Source organism: Drosophila ficusphila, unplaced genomic scaffold, assembly GCF_018152265.1.
Source record: "Drosophila ficusphila isolate 14025-0441.05 unplaced genomic scaffold, ASM1815226v1 contig_791, whole genome shotgun sequence".
Lineage (NCBI taxonomy): Eukaryota > Metazoa > Arthropoda > Insecta > Diptera > Drosophilidae > Drosophila > Drosophila ficusphila.
Genome location: NW_025064737.1, coordinates 1,107,620 through 1,129,150, shown reverse-complemented (window position 1 = coordinate 1,129,150; position 21,531 = coordinate 1,107,620). Strand labels below are relative to the sequence as shown.

Here is a 21,531-nt window from a genome sequence, read left to right as displayed (position 1 = left end):
AATGTCGTAGGAACATAATTTATTTAAAATTTTTTTAAGGCATAACCGAAATACACCTTTTTATCCCATTTTTACTTAACCTGTAAAGTTTGTATAATTCTTAAATAAAAAAAAATAAGCCGTTTAAAAAGTATTGAAGTATAAGTCTGAATAATGCTAACAATTATTATCATCAGTTTTAAACTGATTAATATTATTTTCCATATGTTCAGGATTTTAATATTTCATAAATAAAAGAGTCAACGGTTTAAAAAGTTTTATGTCTTAATAATGATTTGATAAGCCTAATAGAATAAAAATAAACATTTTAAAAATAATTATAGAAATTGAGACGGTTTTTAATTTTAATATAATACCCTTGCAACGAAAAGGGTAATAAAACACAAAAAGGTGTGTTTTAGGCATTAAGGGATATAGAAATTTTTATTTTTTTAAGTCAGACGAAGCAGTATATAAATGTTTATTTCATTTGTTTAAATTTATTTTTGCATATGAATTTAAACAAAAAACTTTGATAAGGAAAAAAATGATATTAAATATTGACCCACAAGTATTTGTTTATGTTTAACTTATCAAAGGCTTCACCAGTTCGTTTTTATTCCCAATCACCGGCGGCAAGTGTACACCGGCATTCTTGGATCGTCGGTTGCCCCTACACAAATACACCGCACTCACACTCACACAGCGGCAACAATAGGAGCTGTCACAACGGCGGCCATATTGAAAGTCAGTCAAGTATTTCGAAACTCGGGGGCGGAGTCAATCGACGCGCATGCGCATCGGACAAGTGAGCAAGTGCGAGCGAGGCGACAAGTGTGTGCGTAGAGTGCGTCGCGTGTGTAGCGGCCATGCCACCGTTATTTCTGTGCCTCTATCTGCGATGGTGTGGAATGGGAGTGCTGGGCCTTCGACGTCGCATGCGCATCGCATGGCAGAAAAGGAGGAACTGCTCAGGTCCGCTCGAGGGTCCGGGCTTCAGGTCCGGGACTCTAGTTTTCGAACTCGAATTCGAAATCGAAACCTTGCAGGTGTGGGTGCGCTCTCTCTCGGGCAGTTGTCAATGTGTTGGTGCTTTGCTGCACTGGTGTTAGTGCGATCTCCGAATTTTCGCAGCTCGAAATATTTTTCGAATTCGATTTAAAACCGGACTTGAATTCGGTGCTCGGTTTGGACCCATAACTGGTTTGCTCTGGGCCCAGTTTACCTGCCTGCTGTTCAGTCTCTCTGCTTGGGTATCTCTGCATCTGTATCCGTATCTTTGCATCTGTAAGCGTACTGTGTCCAACTGCGACTCCAATTTCCCCGGCATAACCACTGCATTCGGTTAGGCGGTTGCCCGAATCGCTTTTTGGGAGTTAATATTCTATTAGGAGCTCATTTGGCTGATTGCCAGCCAGGATGTGTAATAGCTTTTTGCGCAATTGAATCCGACAATGGCAACCAGGCAATTGGAGTTTGTTTTCCACTTCTAATTATCGACCAGTCGCCCTTTCAATGATTTATGTGCTTCGCTCAATATCGTCTTGATGGATCGATGGCCGATCAATTGATGGATTGTGTGAACCCGGTCTTCGAGCACTTGTCCGCTCGCATCTCGCATCTCGCTGTCTTCATTATTAGCTCGAGTGGATTTCTGACATCTTGCTTTGTTTCCTACAAATTCTCAACCGGTCTCAATTTGCTTTCCGTAATTAATGATTTATCTCAGTTTTTTTGAAGTGTTGTCTTAATTCCAGCGAAGTGATTATTGATAGTTTTTCCATCGCACTCACTCGATCCGAAAGTGTGAGATGTCTCAAGTGACTTGGTATCCATCTCCGATTGGCCCTAGGCAGATAGTTCGATCAACGAGTTTTGCAGTTTACATCTTTACAGATGGCTGACGTTACTGATATGTTAAATATCTCACATTTACATCGTTGTCTTCGGACACTTGTCTCTTGTTTCTTGTTGGGTCTTTGGTATTTCGATTATGTTTAATTTCCATTGATTAAGTTATACTTTCTGCTTACCGGAACATTTTTCTTTTCCTGGATTAAATGTTTAATTGAAAACATCTACAGTTCATATATTAAAAAATATATAACATCAGTAAAAAACGTTTTAGGAACCAAACTATAGAATTAGTCAAAGTTCGTCAGAGTTGACGAATTCCAATGTGAAATGCCAATATAAATAAATAATCAATTACTTGAGGGGAATATTTAATGTTCTAAATTAATAAATTTATAATTTATCATATTTACAATTATTCAATTTAACATTATGAAATTTTTTAATTGGTTCCTATTTGAGTTTATAAGAACTGAAATACTTATCAATAATCAATTGCTATTTACATAATCTGTCAAATCATAAATAACAGTTAAGTTTAAAACTACATGTTGTATCGCCTTAGATTTTAACATATTATTAATTGCTATTATTAACAAACTTATGTCTTCATGCTCCCAGAATGGATGATTTAGTAGAAATTGCAAAACGGCTCTCGAAAATATCTTTGTAATAAGCCATTCAACTCATTATCACACCCCATAGAATATTAGATTTAGAAAAAAGTATGTACACGTTCAGAGAAATGTTTTTATGTTGGAGAGACTAGGTGGAATCTTAATGAAATTTCTATTTGAGGGCCAAGTAGGAACCATTTTAATTAACTTCAGCAGACCGAAAACCAACTAGGAACTCAAACTTGGCAGAAAATCTTGTGGGAATGGATGCGTCCTCTCGATGCCGCTGATTCGACCATGGAAATGGAATATTTACATTCGCATCCGTGAGTCCAAATTGGCAGCTGCTCAAATCTGAAGCTATTTATGTCAACTAGGGATGCGTTGTGATTGCGGCAAACACCTCGAACCGAATGCTAACATATAGTATGGCAACACAGAAAACACAAGAATTGTGCAGGCAGGGAATTTTTACAAGTCAAAATTCTGCCCGAATTGCTCATGTGATTCTGTGACATAAACGTGAGCACATTCACTGAATTCGCGATTACAAATGGCTGGCGATTATGCTAACAATGCGAATTCAATTTGTTTGAGCTCCTGACTGCCCCGAGTTCGGGTTTATTTAAGTTGAGGCCAGTTTATGCGGGTGGAGCAGCTGCTGATCGTGGACCTCGAGTCCGGGGCTCAGGTGTCTGGGTTGGCCATTGGTCAGAGCTTTGTTAATGCCACTTGATTAATCGCTTATTATGATGTCAGATTAATAAGATCGTTTTCAAAAATGGTCCGCGTCTGAGGCCTGCAAAAAGAAGCAAATGTTAAGTGAACGATTCCACGTGAAGTGGTTATTTAATTCAGTGCTTACCCAATGACATAATCAGTGGTCTCAGGAAATCTTCACTCAATGAATAGTAGTACAGTGATTTCCACTTAAAGAAAACAACATATTAACAGAATATTTCATTATTTGGTATCTAAATAGCTTACCTTTAGACTCAAAGTTGATGACATCTATGACCCACAAAAATGATAACAAATTAAATAAAAAGACAATTTGAATTAAATTTTTAAATACTATATTTTTATTATAAATATTACAAATAAAAACAAAATCTCATTTGTAATTTAATCATAATTTTCTTTATGCTTTTCGCTTTGCCTTTGCAGCCCTTCACTGCATTCTCCATCCTCTTGTTTACACTAAAGTTTAAATTTTATTTACAACAAATGGTTTAGCTTCCACATTTCGTTTCAATTTCGCACAAATGTTTGAGTGTATTAAATGTTTTCTTTTGTTTCAAATATATATATTTTTATCAACGCTTTTGAATTTTGTTTCTTGTGAAATTCTACATTCTAAAATTTATGTTTTTTCCATTTTTTTATAATTTTTTAAAATTGAAACTTAAGTAATTAGTTTCTTACAGAATGAGGCCGAAAGTTACGTATCTGGATTGAGTTGAATTTCGCTCTCAAGGTTGTTTTAGCCAATACTTTGTAGAGTTCTTTCGAATCCTTTGACTATTTTCTTCTATTGCAAATCACAAATCCTTTCACCTGGGATTAAACATCGGTTAGGAAAAGGGACGAGGGTTTTCGGGGGAATTTACAAAACGAAACGCTCTATAAAGTTACATGTTTCATATTAGGTTTGTTTAATTATATATATCTACATATAAACATATGATGCTTTATAGTTTTCCTTCCCGTCCTTCTATTTATTTCTCCTTCGTTCCTTTGACTTTGGTATATGGATTTCCACAGATGGTGTGGAAATTGAGTTTGAGTTACGTACATTCATTTATATAGTGTTAGGCAAATATTCATATAGAAATCGCTCGGTTCTGCTCTCAAAAGGGGATTCACTATTTCCTCGTATAATAATGCGTTCACTTCATTTTACTACTTTACAGGGTTTTTGTTTGAATTCATTATTTATACATATTTTTTGTGTACCTCTGTTTACATTTTTTTTTTTAATTTCGTCCTCACTTGCCAATTCATAAATTTATGCATTTCGGTATACTTTATATCCTTTTCGACCTAACTCGATTGTAAAGAACTTAAAATTGCACAAGAAATTAAAAATAAAAAAAGTACAGAATCAATCGATCTTTTAACCAAAAATTGAGGAACTCTCAAATTGGGTAAGCTTAAATTTGCACTTGCGAGTTTTATAAAGTTCAATTCTCCATCAAAATTTTAGATTTATTTTTTAAGTTTCGCCAATCGTTCTGTTCATGGTTAAGCTTCTGTAGGTATTATTTTTATTGAATGTGTAAAACGCTTTTATTACTTTAAGCAACGTTATTCCATGGTTTTGGTATTTCTTTGTCTAAATTTGCGACATTCACTTAGGGCAAAGTGTTCTATTATCGTGTTCAGTATTATAAAGTATTTATGGGTTTCTTGAACCAACATGCAATGGATTTTGACGCCATTCATTTTTATTTAGTTTTTATTGGTTTTTATTTTATACTTTTGCGCTAGAGATGCTACACACATTGATTTAGTTTAATGTTTATGTTTTAGGTTTAGGGTTTATGCTGGTGTGTATATATAAGTTAATCGTACAGTACTTATGACGCGTAGAACTAAGTTATCATGTATATAGTATATATGCTTCATATATATTTATTTATATATAACTCCTTGCCTTTAGCTTTACTTGGTATCATGTATAGTTATCCATATATTTATATGTATATATGCATTATAGTTAAATATAGCTTATTTAGATCTGAGGTCACATGAGTTGGTTTTGTTTGAGTTTTACGCTTTACTTGTATCTTTATCGTAGTCGTTATCTTTACGTTTATCTTATTTCGCTTTCTCCACTTGCCATTCGTGTACAATTAAATAATAAGTAGAAAATAATAACAATTAACTAAGTTTTAGGTAGAGTTCTCAGCTCTGCTCTTTGTTTAGTTTAGTTCACGCGAAGTTCAACGGATTGAATGGGATAGGTAAAGATAGTCCTCTGGGATCGAAGTAAATTCATTTGCGCTCGCCGAACTAACGTAAATTGTATTTAGATAGAAATTTCATTTAACTGCTGGACTCCGGCGGATCTACTGCGGATGCGGATCTACTGCGGACTGTTGGGTGGCGTTATCTCATCGCCCTCGCCTCCCGATCCCGGCTCGCCCTTCGTCTTGTTCTCCTTCTTCCACTTCATGCGCCGATTCTGGAACCAAATCTTTATCTGGCGCTCCGTGAGACATAAAGCGTGGGCGATCTCGATCCTCCTCCGACGGGTCAAGTAGCGGTTGAAGTGGAACTCCTTCTCCAGCTCCAGCGTCTGGTACCGGGTGTACGTCTGCCTTCCGCGCTTGCGTTCTGTTGGTTCCAAGTAAATAAAACAATATTCACAATTAAAATCAATGCAACGCTTGACCGGCCACCAAGTCAACAACAACAACAAATTCTACTTTTCTACAGGTCCACTACCATGCATACGACAAGAAGAGCTGGAATAAAATATATATGTGCGTTGTTCTGTATCTTTTTTGTTTCTCTCCCGGATAAGTCGGATGAGGGAAGGGGATTGCGGGTTGGGCGAACCCAAAACCACATGAAGCAAGGCGCTGAGACTCTGAAACTGAGGCTGATTAAAAGACAACCTTACCGAATTCGGATATTTGTACTTGTCAAAAAAAAAAAGAGCACAACAGGGCCCACAACAGGTCTGTGACGAGGGGCGGAGGCCAAAGGGGTCTTTCTCCTCTCTGCCGGCCATCCCGATAGGAACTCTGGGTTTAATTTTCAAGGCATACCCTTACCCAGGGTACTAGGACTTATTCGAAGAACGAAATTATAGGTATAAAAGGCACATTTTGTTATGTTTTAAAATAAATAAAGAAGTACAAATTTTAAGGATATTACCATACGGAATTGTAGTTCTTGAACATGGTTTTTATAACCATTAAAGCTTGTTTGAGAGAGCATCTTATATTCGCCAAAGCGCCCAATTTTGGGTTTCACTTGTGGATTAAACTCGCGGAGATTTCATGGACATCAAGCGGCGAGCAGACAAGGTAACTAATTATGCCCCAATGCGGTCTGTCCGTTCATCTGTCGTCCGTCCGTCCGTATCTTTGTCCGTAAGGCAGAGAGGTATCATGCCTGTGATTCAGGCAAGTGCAGTTTCACCTTCGATCTCCGCTCACGCCCCTTGTATTTTTCCCCTTGGACGGTAGCCGGGCATAACTGTAAAATAATTCAGCATAATTACGAAGGCTGCCTCCGCCCCCCGAAACCGCTCCATTTCGAAAGCAGCCAACCAAATGAGTTCGGCGCCTAATGACACTTACTATAATTATAATTTCGGTAATGACAAAAAAAGAACGCAGTGAAAACGTCGGGAAAAATATGTCAAATATAATACGCAGCAGCAAATATTATAATTGTCAATGGCAGAGGCAGGTAATTGAAATGGGTTGCTAGCGTGAGAAGCCATTTTCGGGTGGAGTTTTCCCGGCTGCTTCTTGAGGTGCCCCTTTTTGTGTGGCTAGTTTTTTGTGGAATGGAAAATGTCCGGCCGGAAATTGGAAGGCGGCCACAGCAGCATTGGCATTCCGGTGGCTTTTGACCAACCACGCCAAGCGGCAATCAGTGGAAGCCCCTCACCCAAAACCAGTCGTCTTGAGGTGGGCAGTCTTAACTATTTTTTAATAACATCTTCAGCATTTGTCTTGCTCAACTCGCTCGTCCAATTTTTTCTTTCTTAATATTTTATGTATTTTTTTTGTGTTCCATCTCTGGCTCGAGGTCATTACATCATAAGCTCTTTTATGTATTTTTCTCGTACTTTTTTTTTGGATTTTGTGCGGCATCCATTAAGGCGCGCGAATCCCAATCGTATAGAACCGGTGGAGGGGGAGCTATACTGGGGGGAAAAACAGCACAGCGGTGGTCAGAGCAGCTACCTTCTTTTAAATGACACGGCTGATGCCATGTCTATAACCCGAGGCGTTCGCATTTAATCATCATCAGTTAGACGAGTTGCTGCGCCGGCAAAAAATCTTGAAAGATTTGTGGCAAAAAGCGTGCGTGGTCATCCCCCTTGGCCTGCGCACCTTTTTTTCTGCAGTCCGCGAAGAATCCAGGGGGCAGGTCCAAAGAGTTGGGTATTAGGAGCGGATTAAGAGCGGAATAGATGGGCTGGACTTTCACCCCGGATGATGAATAACAAAGAGAGAGATTTAATAACGAGAAAGATTGTTCTAAATATAAATTTGAAGAGGTGTTCGCTTATTGAATAAATTAATAAGAAATTCAAACACATCCTATTAATCTCGTAACAACAAATCTAAACTAATTTAGCTTGTTTAACCATTATGCATTAGACAAATTGAAATCAAAAATGCTTATATTAGAAAGTTCGGTAATTATCACTCATTTCTAAAATCCACAGCTCTTTTGGCCTGCTCATAAATATATATTTAGTTCCCATCTGATCACTATCTTGTTCTCTCGGTGGAACACATTCAGCACATTTCCATTTCCATTTGCATTTCCACTCCCATTCGAGGTAACAGAAGCTTTTGCTGATAATTAGCAACTCAAAGCTGAATGCCTGCCCCTCATGCATTGCAAATAAATGATTATTTTAATTGATGAAAACACCTACAAGTTATGCATACAAGACTGAGATCCCCCTTGAGAAGTGGAGTTAAGTTGAGTTGAGCTGAGGGGGCCGAGGGTTTCGGGTGGCCAGAGTGAATGGGCAGAGGGGCGTGCATTGGCAATTTAAGAGCGGGCGCTCTCTGAAATTTGTTTTTAATGATGCCTTTGCACATTTCATGTTGCCATCACTCAGAAAATATAACAACAAAACATCGTACAAGAAATGAGAAAGGAAAAGAAACTTGTTCTTAGATATTTGTAAGAAGAGCGTTGATCGGATGGGGCGCCCTTCTCAGGACAGGAGCTTCGAATTGAGCTCTGAAAAATTATTATAAACGCATTAATGGCGCTTTGAAGCCGAAGGAGAAGGAACGAAGAAAAAAGCAGGGGAACGTGGAGCCAAGGTGGAGGTATCAACAACAGAAATATAATAAAGGTGAAACAATTAATATGAAAAAGAGTAGCGATACATGTGAAGTACCAAAGGCAAGACCTCGTCGGTTCTCCGCTCCTCTCCTCTCCCCTGCCACGCCCCCGCCCCCCTTACCACCCCCCTTTGGCCCACACATCTGAAGTGGCTGAGTGGTTGACTGACGGACCGAGTGGACCGGGGGCATTAATGCTTTTTGATATGAAAGCGTATTGTAATTAAATTGCGATTAGGCCACCATTTTAACCATTTTACTCGTTTATTACACTGCTCCGGCTCCATAATGGATTTTATTTCATTTTCTTCCCCTGCCACAGCTCCCTGCCCTCTCCCCATCCCCGCACACACAATTACATTAGTGCTATTGGGTGTGTGTATGTGTGTGTCGGTTAACGTTTAAAGGAAATCATTAAAGTAATTGCTAACAACATTTTATGGAATTCGTTGGAGCAGGAAAAAATTAAAAAGCATTAGTTAATAGCTCAAAAAATTCTATTTTATAATGCCCATAATGAATTATTATATTGGCTGAGATTGCTTTTTCATCGCGCACGAGTCTCGTCGAGCGGAACTAAAACAATGCCCAGCATCGTGCGAGGAAGTCGCGCAAATGCGAAATAAATTTCTGGAAGGGAGCTCAGAAAAGTAATGCTACTCTTGTCATTTTTTTGTTTACTGTGTTAGTTTTTAAATTTATTAAGTTCATATTTTTGTAGCATCTGCCTAAAAGTGAAAACACGTTTTTGGAATGGTATCCATTCGTAATACTCAGTAGAATGCCATTAATGCGGATAACCTCCAAAATAAATAACTTGGCCGCAGGTGAAGGCTATATCCATTCCCAACTGCAGTTGGGTGGTCGTCGTTGCAGTCGCAGTTTCTTGGCCAAAAAGCCGCTCGTCATGCAACAAATACAAAAATGCATTTAGCTGCAAACAAAACGAAACGTAAACAAGTACAAACCGCCAAGCAAAAAAAAGCTCACATCAAACGCGAGTAAATGTTTTTTTAATTGCGGAAATTACGGACAAACGCGAGCCGCCGCAACAAAGCTGGAAAATTATTATTATTTATGATCGTAAGTTGATAAATTTTTCACCCAGCTGAAAAGTGTTCGTGTGTGGCATTTCGTGAAAAAAGATACAAATACCGCTGGTTGATGTCACTTTGTTCTCCGTGCTGTTCTGGTGTGAATCTGCCAACTCATTCGCTGACTTTGTGCTAAATAAGCATTGGGTCAAGAGGGCGCAGGGGGAAATTGAAGTGGGTGCTCTTTTTCTACCGAAAAGTTTTCCTCCCATTTGATTGTTTTGCATATTTGACGTATTTTTGCCGTTGCAAACTTTTCGCTTTGTGTTTTCACAACCTTTGGGGAGTTACCCGAAAATGGCTCGAAAAGGAGCAGGAATAAATACAACCCGAAATCCTTCTGAGGTTTGACGTCTTTAACTGCCCCGCCAGCAATTCCTCGATGTTTCCCTTTTTTTTAATTAAGTCCAAGAATTTTCGTTGTTATTTCCAGAGGTGAGAGCAACAATTAAATATTTCCATTGACCGTTTGATCATTTGTTACCAGTCGGTTTTTTTAATTATCATCTGGCTGCCCTTTTCCATCTGACTATAATCTCGGGAGACACGACAGCGTTTTTAATTTGGGACTTGGTAAGCACTTAAGAGGGTTAAAAATCGACAAAAGTTGACAAAAAATGGAGTCCAAAAAATCAGAGAAAAAAGGGCTAGAAAGGATCGCCAAGGAGTTGACTTGGGGCTTACAAATGCATTCGTTTTAGAAATAAAAGAGGGGGACTTTAAACTTTATTTAGTTATCGCTTAAACAAAGGCGGAACGCAGAGCGAAGGGAGAAATAAGAAAACTATGCGCGCCATCTGATTGTTGTTGCGGGTTCTTTTTTCTTTGCGTTCTTACCACCGTTTTCGAGGTATACACTTGAAAAAAACTGGTCAGAAAATGTCATTGTTAGTGGAAAAAAAAATTTTAACATTATGATAAGTATCCAAATATAACTGTGATTAAATATAATTTGTAATGCTAAAATTAAAAAAAAAGTTTTAAGTAAATTTAGGACACGAACTAAGTCTTGTTACTACATTGGGCAGGTGCTACGGGTAAGTTTTGAAAACCTGTTTCCCCTCCTAGAGAAATGGGGACCTTTTTTTAAGTGTATCCATTCCCCATTTTGGATGCTCACTGTGGCCATTGCTACCCATGTCAAAATATTTGACAGCTGACTAAAACACGCTACGCGAGGGACGCGAGAGAAAGAGAGAGCAGGCATTCAGTCAGGCTCATATCAAGTATCCCTGAGCAACCGAAAAAGCCTCTCCCCCGCTCTCGCTCTCTCTTTCGTTCCCTCGCCCTCTCGCTTTCTCCAATGGCCGCTGGCTGGCAGCCATTGAAACATGTGGCTGACATTGACGACGTTGACGGCGACAGCGGAAAAGGAAGGGGGAGAGGAAGAGAGGATTTAGAGCAAAGGATGCTGCGAGGGAAACTTAAGTGGAAGTTCTCGTTCGATGGAAAAAATAATTGTTGCCACGGGTGATGACAACTGTAATAAAAGCTAATCATGAACCGCATCAAAACGAACTATATTGCAACATTTATAAAGATGAATAATTTATATATTTAAGTACTAGATACTCTTGCGCAAAACTAGTTGGCTTATATAATGAACATTATATATCTTTTTATAATAAACCTTTTTTGTACTTAAAAATTGCTAAGTTACTTAATTTGAAGCTTGAATTCCATGAATTTAAAATAGATTTCTCTTAACGCAAAACACTTAAATAACCATTATCCCTAATTGATTTAATTGCAGAAGCCTTCCACTTTGGCAAGCTGCTCTCCTTTCCGAGTCTTCGAGTCCTTTGCATAACCTCAAATTAATAATTCCTGACTAGTTTCGGATGTTTGTGCATTCCCATCTTGCCATCAGATACATTTTTTAAGGAATCCCAAACGGCGAAACGCGGACCGCAGGAGGCACAAAAGTTCGGAGGGGGCGGCGAGAGCTTCCTCACTTCATTGCTGCATGAATAATATTCGTAATTTGTCAAAAGGTTGGCCAAATCCCAAAATACAAAAACAGCAGCGGCCCAAACGGAAGATGAAGAATAAAATGGAATCCGAAAACAGAGCTGCGATTGAGCCACAAGGCCCCGGACGCCTCTCCCGTGTCCAAAACTGACCCATCTCTGAGTGCCGAGGCCCCCAAGGACCTTTGGCGAGCTGTTGCCATTATTCTGCGCTCCTCAGCTGGCCACAAAGGCAGTGGGGGCGAAAGGGGGCGGGGCGTGGCCGTGGGGGAGGAAGAGGAGTGGTGGCTCTACCGAAATAAAAGCGAAATTTCCTCTTCGCATTTGCTGCGCTTTATTAAACTTTTCCACCCACAGCCACACAATGTGAGTGTGTTTGTGGGTTGGAAATCCCCAAAGTTCCTGTGTCATTTTTTGTGCTTGACGTTGCTCAAATTTTTTGACAGACCCTGTCAGAGGGGTGAGTTTCTATATATATATAATATATATGTGTGTGTCTGTATATATTTAGAAAAAATCTTCACGCATTTCGCAAATTATCTTTTGATCCGCCCGCTTAAATTGCCAACGGCAAAAAAAAAGTGAGCAAGAGCAGTGGTAAACTGATTTGAACTATTCAATACCTTTTTCTTGCTGTTCGATGTAAATAAGTAAATATATTGGACTAACTTTTAGATAAAAATGCTATTAAAAATATTCCTTTGAGAAAATATAAACATATACAACTTAAATTTGTTTTTATAGCTTTAATTCTATGCCAGTCTTACAAATTATTATTTTAAGCCACATAAATTTTATGAAATTCAGAGACGAGATCATTGATATAAGAAGAGATTGCGGTCGGATCCCTAGAGGATCTCTACCGGCTAAAATACTCAGCACTTCCGAGCTCCACCAGTACCTACAGGGTATAAAATCCTGAGGAATGGCAGAGGAAAATACGTTAACACAATTTCACTTTGGGTGGACACATCTAAGCCGGGCCAATCGTCTGCCTAAGTAGTTGTTTGCCTCCCACCGCCCACTGTCGCTCTTCTGCCATCGAAAAGTAGTTTGCGCGCAAATCCTCAAGTTAAGCAAAACTCTCCAGGACATTAAGTGCAGCGCCAACAGACAACAAAGGCCAGGGATGGCAAAGTTTCCCCCCTCAACTCCCTGCTCCCCTCTCCTTGCTCCTCGACTCGCCAGCGACTGCCAAACGGATGATGGCCGGGATCAACGTTTTACCAAAGCCAGGGCAAAAGTTTTTCCAGCAGACAACGTGCAACTTTTTGGCCAGCGAGAAGTTCTTTTCATTGTCTTGAACCCCACTGACAGCTTCTGAAGGGGCGAAGGGGGGAAAAGGGGGAAACTGTCGCTTATAATGCGCACAATGAAGTGCACTTTTCCTACTCGCAGTGGCCAGAATTGAAAAGTGCTCAGCTTTGGCTCCTCCGGCATAAATATTTCCATTTTGTGTAAGCGAGAGATTTCCCAGGAAATGTGAGTGAATCACAATGAGCGCCTCTGACAGCGGCAATAAAAGATGCATTTATTCGAGGGCCAAGAAGCCACGTAAATGGGGAAAGTGAAATAATTTATATCAAGAATATAAATAATTAAATTGGACAACTTAAGGTAAGTATAAAAAATAAATACTTCACTTTTTAGTTGTTTGTAGTTAACATGTACTCTATTTAATTTTTAGCAATCAAATGACTTTCAAATTCGAATCTATCTACGGATGGTTTAAAGCCTTTTTCACTGTTTGTATAAATGACCAACTTTATAAGAGACTTGTTCTCTGTGTGTAAATGAATACAGAGGAGGCCAACCAGGCAAACACTTGTTGCAAAAATTTGTTGACTGTCGCTTAAATTTATGACCCAAAACTCGAGGACCGCAAAAAGAGCCAGCAGCATCCAAAGGATTTGGCTTGGACTGCAAGTTTGCCTCTCTACTCACCAGCAAATTATCAAATGGCAGCGAGATAAAAAGGGAAAAGAGGAGGAAATCGAGTTGAACTTGGTAAATATCAAAACAACATTAAGGCTGAAGAGAGAGAAGGGCCAAAGGGGCTACAAGTCCCATTGTGCTGACTGCTATCCATGAGTAACAACTTAATTGAAACGGAGCTTGGCTTTTTCCTCCTTTTTTATTTCGAAAAAGACCCCGAACAGACTCTTCTCGCCTTGGCCAGTCACGATCGGAACCTTTGTGGCACCTTTATCTTTTTATTTGTTCGCCTTAGTTGTTGCCTAATGCACGCTTGAAAAATGTCCAGGCGTTAAGTAGTTGCAATCGTGTTACAGTGGAAGAATAATTATTCTGAATAAGAAAATGGTATACTTTTAAACAGAACTAAGAGTTAAATCAAACTAGTTGAATCTTTAAGTGCAAGAATTTAACTTTTTTACTTGAAGTTTTAGTATGATTCCTCTTTGGTTTACATCCGCATTGATTTTTTTTCAATGAAGCCCAGGCAAAAGAGTACTTTTTACCTTCGGACCCAACCTGATCTTGCCAATCCCTCAAGGTAGGTCTTTTTCAATTCGCCAAACTGCCCGGGGCCTTCAAGCAATTTTCGATTATTTGTCCCACTGTCTCCTACTATTTATGGGCTATGCAAAATGCAGGCAACTCGGACGAGGAAAGACGAGGCGAAAACCTAAGCAGAAATAAACTCGTATGCATTTAATCATCGTAACTTAAGCTCGGGGATCATGTTGTGGCACAGTGAGAATGCCGCAGTTGCCGCCGCGGGAGATGCGGACCGAGCTTTGGGCCAACTCCGGCTTTAATTCCCCCCAGCCCCCATCCATCTCCCTCTCTTCTCTGACCGCTTCATTTTTAATAAAGAAAAGAAGGAAAAAACGCAGCAAAAAAATATATAATAAGAGAAAAGAGGGGAAAACTTCATGTCACCGTGCTTCCTTCTCCTCCTTATTTTTTAAGGCGCGTTCTTCTTACTTTTTTTGTGTTTTTTGCACCGCCGCAGAGGCGTAGAGGGAGGGGATTAAGACGACGGAGTGGCCACTGCCGAGTGGTGCTATGAATGGAGCCTCGGCGTGTTCTGGAGATTAATAAATTGATGGCATCCATTGCACATAACGTGTAACTAATGGCGCTCATCAATTCTGCTTTACATCTCAATCTGGCTTTGGCGAAAAAATACAGCCAGCAACAAACAAAAAACCACAGCGATATCCCTGGATGGAAATGGAATCGGGGATGGGGATGGGGATGGGGATGCGGACGGGGAGTGCTCCTTGGATTCGGTAATGACCCAGGAGCAGGTCAGCTGGCCGGGAGAAAAAAGGACCAGCCACTTGAAAGCCAGCTCTCACTTTCTCCGGGGAAAAGTGAAATGCCAACGGAATTCTATATTTGGAAGGGACTCGCCCTTTCACTCGAAAGGCAAGCGAATACTATCGCCACTTACGCAACATCCTTTAAACCTAAAACAGGACCACATGCAGCTTGTGTGCTCTACTTTCCAGTTCTCATTAGTTACGCCTCGGGTTTTGGCAAACCTTTTTCGGGCGGGTTTCGGGACTATTGTCGATTTGCATCAACTGGCAGGACCGCCTTCTGTGTTAGGATCTCCTAGACAAGCGAACCCGAGGAGCACCTCTTCCGCCACCTCTTTCGTCTTTCATCCATCGCCTTTCATCTGCCTGCATTCATCGATTTTCGGATTTGGGAAATTCGCAAATTTGGACGAATGTCAGGTATCAGGATGCCTTTTGCAGATGGATTACGGCTAATGTCAAGCAATTGGCCAAGGCAATAAAGTGAAATCACCCGGACGTGTCAAGGTCGTCGTCGAAGTATTGTGGGTGAAATGCAAACACATATGGGAGAGTATGCAGAAAGAGTTCATAAAACTTATTTGCTTTAATGTTGAACAGGAAATTTAAAATAAATAAAAGTGGCTTTCAATGCAGTAAAATATAGCGAAGTTACAAATATTCAAACAATTTTATCAAACAAAAAATACAAAATAAACTTATTCTCTCTACGGGTTAGCGTTGTAAAGATGACGGATGTGAGAATAGTTTTAAATGTCTTGTGTTGAAAACTCTGCTAGAATATACTGCTTGGCGTTCAAAGATCGGCAATCAAGCAGTAAACACTACGGAAAGCAGTAGTTCTCGAACTGCTTTACACTGCTTTGAACTACGAGGTTCGCTGCAAAAGTTCGAATGACTTAATTTAAAACCCTGAATTCGCTCTCGTTGTCGTATGCACAATTACAATTTCTAATGGGAACTACGATATCAACTCGATACGGGGGACTAACTACAGCAACCCACTACGATAAGAAGAAGAAAAATTCCACTTAATACGTTTCGTGGAATTGTCGATCACTTTCCTTGACACTTACCAAACTGACTTCGCATCCAGGGATACAGTGGAGACGGCATCCCCGAGGACTGCGAGTTCGGGTTTTGGGAAGGGGGCGTGTGTTGGCCAGGATGGCCCTGGTGCATCTGCGGAGGACCCTGGCCCTGGTGCATCATTCCTTGCGGAGGAGCGCCCACCGGAGGCACTCCCGTCTGCTGCTGGTACATGCCCATGTTGTGGTGGTTCTGGTGGACCTGCGGAGGAGGATGGCTCGGATTAGTCACACAGTAGAGTGGGGCTGGGACCTATCCACCAGGGGAGTTGTATTCTAGCGGTTGTGGATGTGTGAAGCGGATTCGGGCCTCCATCTTACCTCTGTCACGTCGGGAACTCCCACGTCCGTGTAGCCCAACTGTGGGTGCGAGCAGCGAAAGCGAAAGTGAGAGAGATGGGAAAAGCGTTAAGTGGTGGGCGAGATTGGCAGGTGGGATTAGAGGCTCTACAATCGGTTAATACTAGCTTAAAAAAACAAACTAAAGGCTATAGTGTCCTAAGAATTACTGAAAACTAACTTAACTTATTTGTTATTTTCCACCAAGTAATGAAATATGTTCAAATTATTAGAAAATAATATTTTGATTATTATTAAAAACGATAAGAATAAACAAACTGAATCATTCAAGTTGAATTGTTTTTATTACTAAATGGAAAGAATTGACATGTATTCTTGATTCCTAATATAAATATATTTTAAATAAAGTTTAACTACAATTGCATTTATTTTAATGATAATATTTGTAATGTGTTAGGTGATGGTATTTCGACAAAAGAAACTTCTACTAAAGCAACCCAGTTAAGCTACAATATACTGGTGGACTCACCTGCGTTTGCGGATGTCCCATGTGGTGGGGCAGCGTCATCTGGGCGTTCATGTGGTGGCCGGACATCTGATCCACCAGCGGTGGCGATCCGCCCTCGGGGACCATGTCCAGTCCGCCCACGGCCGCCTGCAACTTGCAACTGGCGTAGACGACGGGCTGCAAAACAGTAACCAACAAGCAATTAATATATAATTAATAAAAAATAGAATAGAATAGAATTCTTTCCATTGTTGCTTCTTCATATGATTATCAACATATAAACCTAATTGAGCAACGCAGCTCTTCTTATCTCTAAGCACACATTGTATTCCGATTTCCCATTGGCCTTTGCCTCTGGAAATCCGCTTCCGCTGACTAATCCAGATGATCCAGACTTCCGGAGGAGTCATCATCATAAGTACGAATCGGGTTGTTATGTGCGATCTGAGATCAAACCTAGTAGTATCCTGGAGAACTCACCTGGTGCTGCTGCTGCGGATGGGACACCTGTTGCGTCACCTGCGGCAGTTGCTGCTGCGGATGTGTCACTTGCTGCGTCACCTGCTGCTGCGGATGCGCCACCTGCTGCGCCCCCTGGCCGTTGGTCTGCGCCTGGGGCATGACCCCGCCCACCTGGCTGGAGGGGCTGTCCGGGCGGGAGTAGACTTGGTGCTGCTGCTGCTGCTGCTGTTGCTGCTGCTGTTGCTGCTGCTGCTGCTGCTGGTCCATCCCCTGGCCGTTGTAGTAGGGCATGCGGTCGTAGGGGGGAAGCGGGGGTAGGGCATGTTGCCCTGGTGGCTCGCATTCTGGCTGTAGTGGTGCATCTGCTGGGCGTCGAGGTCGGTGACCCCGTTGCCCGGGTAGTGGCCATGGTGCATGTCCGAGCCCATGTACGAGTTGGTGAAGTACGAGGTCATGCTCTCGCAGTTGTTTGTACTCATCGTCATCGTGGCAGCCTCCTCAGCGTCCGCTGATCCCGCCGCGAGTCCTGATCCTGGCGTGAACGTGATCGTGACTGTGACTCTGCTTAGTGGCTAGTGACTGTGGTGCTCCTCTGCTGCTCCTGCTTCAGCTTCCTGTCTTGCTTCTGCTCCCCTGCCTCCGTGCTTTTAGCTACTTTCCTTATATACAAAGTAAACTGTTGGATAAGAAAGTGATTAGTTGTATAAATTAAGATGCGAGGAGTTAGAATGTCAGCTAGATTGCATTTCCTCTTCTAAAGTTACAATATATTGGGGAAATCTTTCAACAAATTAAGAGGTATGATCATTAAGTTGACATTGACATTCCTCTTGATTAAAGTAATTATACTCACCTAAATAACCTTTGAACACTTAAGTACAATGTACAGTTGCGTAGCCTAATCTTAGCTAGTGTGTAGTTGTTGTGTGAGGTATAAAATGATTTCCGCTTTGCTGTTCCTCTGTTTGCTGTCTTGGCCAAATATAACTCTCTTTCTCTCTCTCTCTCGGTTTGGTAGAAAATCTCCCTTCCTTGGTGTTCTTTGATCCTTAAGTAGCCTTATCCTCTAGTTGGTATTCCTCAATTTTGATTTTGAAACTCTGTAAGTAAGGAAGAACGATTTTAATTGGTGTTTACTCCTCCAAGTTTTGGTTTAAAGTGAAGTTCGATCTGGGTTTTTGGCTGTGTGATTTCACATGTTCCCTAAGCTCGGAGCAACATGTGGAGCCCACTGACAAATGGCTTATCGCATGGTTCGACAAGTTCTTAAAAATGTGCAAAGAAATCTTTTTTCTGGGTATAAGAACAGTTTATAGGGTGCGGTTATTTCAGTTTCTATTTAAAATGTTATTAGTTATTTCATGCACATTGACCTTCAATTAAAAATAATATTTATAAACCACACCTGACAACCCTGCAATCGTTTTTAATGCTAAAATTCCACAGATCCCTGCCAAGATGCCATGCTGCAATGCCTACCGAAGAACTTTTGTGGTCCCCAAACTTCGGGTCTTCGACTGGCATGCAATTGCCCTTGTTCCACCCGCCGCTTGACAAGCTGACAACATTCATTGAATTTATGAATATGAAATCAATTGTGCTATCCCCTTTTGACCTGACATCCTTCCGGTCAAAGTGATTTAATTTCCTGGCTCATTATCACGAGTCTCTGACCTCATAAATCACAAATTCCCCCTCCACCCAGATAATCCAGACAGAAAGAGGGAGACGGAGACACACGTTGCCTGCCAAGCCATGCATATTCACATGTCCGTCTGTCCCGCTCTATCCGATTCTGCGGCGGTGGTGACAACCCTGCCGAAAATCCCCAACTAACTAACGGTAACTTGCTGTCGGAAATGAAACTTCCCCGACTTGCATAGAATCCCCACCATACAAAAATAAAATAAAGGCTATGGTAAACTTTAAAATATTTGAGTTTTGTGTCTCGCTCTCTTTTTGTGCATTGTGTTCGTCCGGCATTCTCCGCTTTTCCTGCTTTCCCTGCTTTCCCAGCCGTCCTGGCATTTCCCTTTTGTTAACGAAATAATTTTCTTGCCTCCAACGCTGCTGCCAAAGCCAAAAGCTTCCCTTTCAATTACACATTTCCCAATGATGGCGATTGAGCGGGAGAGCCAGGCGCATCGGGATGGGCGAAATGGCGCGAAAGGACAATGGCGGCGGCGGAAGGATGCGTGCGTTCGTGTTTGTGTGCTGAGTGCTCCGTTTGTGTTTGTTTGTTTCTGTGTGTGTGTGTGTTTGGAGGGCCAAGCGGATGCTGGCAAATCGCTGGACTGTGCCCCGATCTCTGCCTATATCAGACATGTGGGTGAAGTTGGGTGAAGTGGGGGGAGTGGGTGGGTGGAAAGCGGGGGGAGGGAGCCTTGGGGTAGGCAAAGAAACCCACTCAAGCACAAGCGAGATGATAATAATGTCTGATGTGTGTTTTGTCTGTTCTTCCTGTTTTTGCCGCTGCTGCGGTTGCCGGGGAAAGAGGAAAGGGGCAAGGAGGGGGTGGGAATATGATTTATGCTAGTCTGATGTGATTTATTCAAGCGAAGAATTTTGCTCAAATTTGATTTGCCATAACCGATTTTGCCACACTTTAATTGCAAATGTCTTAGGAAATTATGGAGCTGATTGATATTTACTAAAATTGTTTTTAGTTAGAGAAGTAACATATGTATTTCAATACATAAACGAGTGCTTGAAAATAATTTTACTATCAATTCGATGAGAAGTCTTTTTAATAAAGAAATAATATAAAATCAAGACTAACGCCATCTGACGCTAATTTCAGAAACTAACAGTATAACATGTCAAATGTCAAACTTTCGTCAAATTTGGCAGCCCCCTAAGGTATGCAACGAAAACAAAAGGACGGGCGCCATCTAGCAGAATAATAATGAACTGTCAGCCAATTCAAGTTACAGGCTTAACCAGTCCACTATGGGGTTAATAGTAGACCTGGGTTGATAAAATATTAAGTATAAATAGTAAAATACAGTAGAATCCGCTTATAGCGACTTTCAAGGGACCGACGATTTTTCGTCGTTATACCCGGAAGACGCTCTAAGCAGAAGGATTTACGTGTATAAGTCTGTCTGGGGACCAATCAAGCCATCGAGTTTTCGTCGCAATACCCGGACGGACACTATAAGCGGAGTCGTTATAACAGGATTCTACTGTATTGTTAAATTAACTTTTATGAATTATAATAAAATAAAGATTTTAATAAACGTTTTTGTATTAACAAAAAACACATTTACAAAACAATATCATATGCAAGAATATGGTAATTAAATTGTATTGTATTCATAATTTTATTATGGTTATCAGAGTATCTCTTTTTATAAACAATTGGCCTTTGGCTATTATTTGCTTTAGTTTTTTTATCATACGACATATATTCCAAAGGAATTATAAAAGTAAAAGTACATATTTCAAATGGAAACTCAGAAAGGAGTGCGAATTCGATTCACTTTATTACGAGCCTTACACTTCGGTTAATTTCTTAAAAGGTTTGCAACGTTAAATCAATACTTTTAAATTTTAAAAATAAAAGAGATTCTTCAAGATCCTCGCCCCACTGTGCAATGGCATTGGATGTGCATTCAGGTTCAGCGGAGACAGAAACCATAGTTTTAAGCCCAGCCCACTAAGCCACGCACACCATCGCACTCGACCCACTCGCAAACACACACACACATTCAGAAAGTGCGCATGCCATATGGGCAGTCCCGTTACCAGTTTTAAGCCACACACCACGACAGCTGATTGCTCAACCGAAATCGGGCCAAAAGTAGATGTGAATCCGATGGAGAAACGGAGCGGAGGGCCATCGGATGGGGTTATCCATCCACTGCGGAGATTTTAGCCACAATTCGGTTAATGAGCACATCAACACGTTCCCATTCCCATCCCGCTCGTCCACTCCCACGCATGCGCCATCCCTTTCTAACCAACGTGTCAGGAACCAAAGCGAACTAAAATGAAATGAAATGAATGACTTCTTTCTTCGGCCATCAACGTCAGGTTCAGCCATTTTGATTTACGACTGGCAGCGTAACTGCGACTGCTCAGCCGTCGGGGATGAAAACTACAGATTTCCGGAAATCCAAAAAACCATACATATATGAAATTAATTTTCCAGTCGTGTTACTGAAAATATTGGTACTAAGTAAATAGTAACCATTTAAATTAGGCAAACATTGAGAAAGTATAAATCAGTATTGAAAATAAAGATAGTTACTTTAAAATGCACTACTAAGAATCTTGCTGTTTAATTGTTCAAATACTTACAGATAACTAACACA

The 21,531-nt window shown here is 40.8% G+C and overlaps 1 protein-coding gene and 1 long non-coding RNA gene across 2 annotated transcripts in view; both read right to left on the bottom strand.

The window, feature by feature from the left end:
• Positions 1–2,141: 2,141 nt before the first annotated feature.
• LOC108089090 lies at positions 2,142–3,515 on the bottom strand. The gene is made up of 3 exons (XR_001771266.1): positions 3,438–3,515; positions 3,316–3,379; positions 2,142–3,249 (listed from the first exon to the last, which is right to left on the bottom strand). It is a non-coding gene; the product is annotated as an uncharacterized LOC108089090 (long non-coding RNA).
• A 45-nt stretch (positions 3,516–3,560) lies between these two features.
• The window catches only part of LOC108089089 (homeotic protein antennapedia), a 111,649-nt gene continuing 93,678 nt past the window's right edge, over positions 3,561–21,531 (bottom strand). Inside the window, 7 exon segments of the mRNA XM_017187200.2 lie at positions 3,561–5,789; positions 15,934–16,147; positions 16,267–16,305; positions 16,775–16,930; positions 17,234–17,523; positions 17,526–17,891; positions 18,069–18,315. Coding sequence (XP_017042689.2) covers positions 5,539–5,789; positions 15,934–16,147; positions 16,267–16,305; positions 16,775–16,930; positions 17,234–17,523; positions 17,526–17,700 — 1,125 coding nt within the window. The 5' untranslated portion in view covers positions 17,701–17,891; positions 18,069–18,315 and the 3' untranslated portion in view covers positions 3,561–5,538.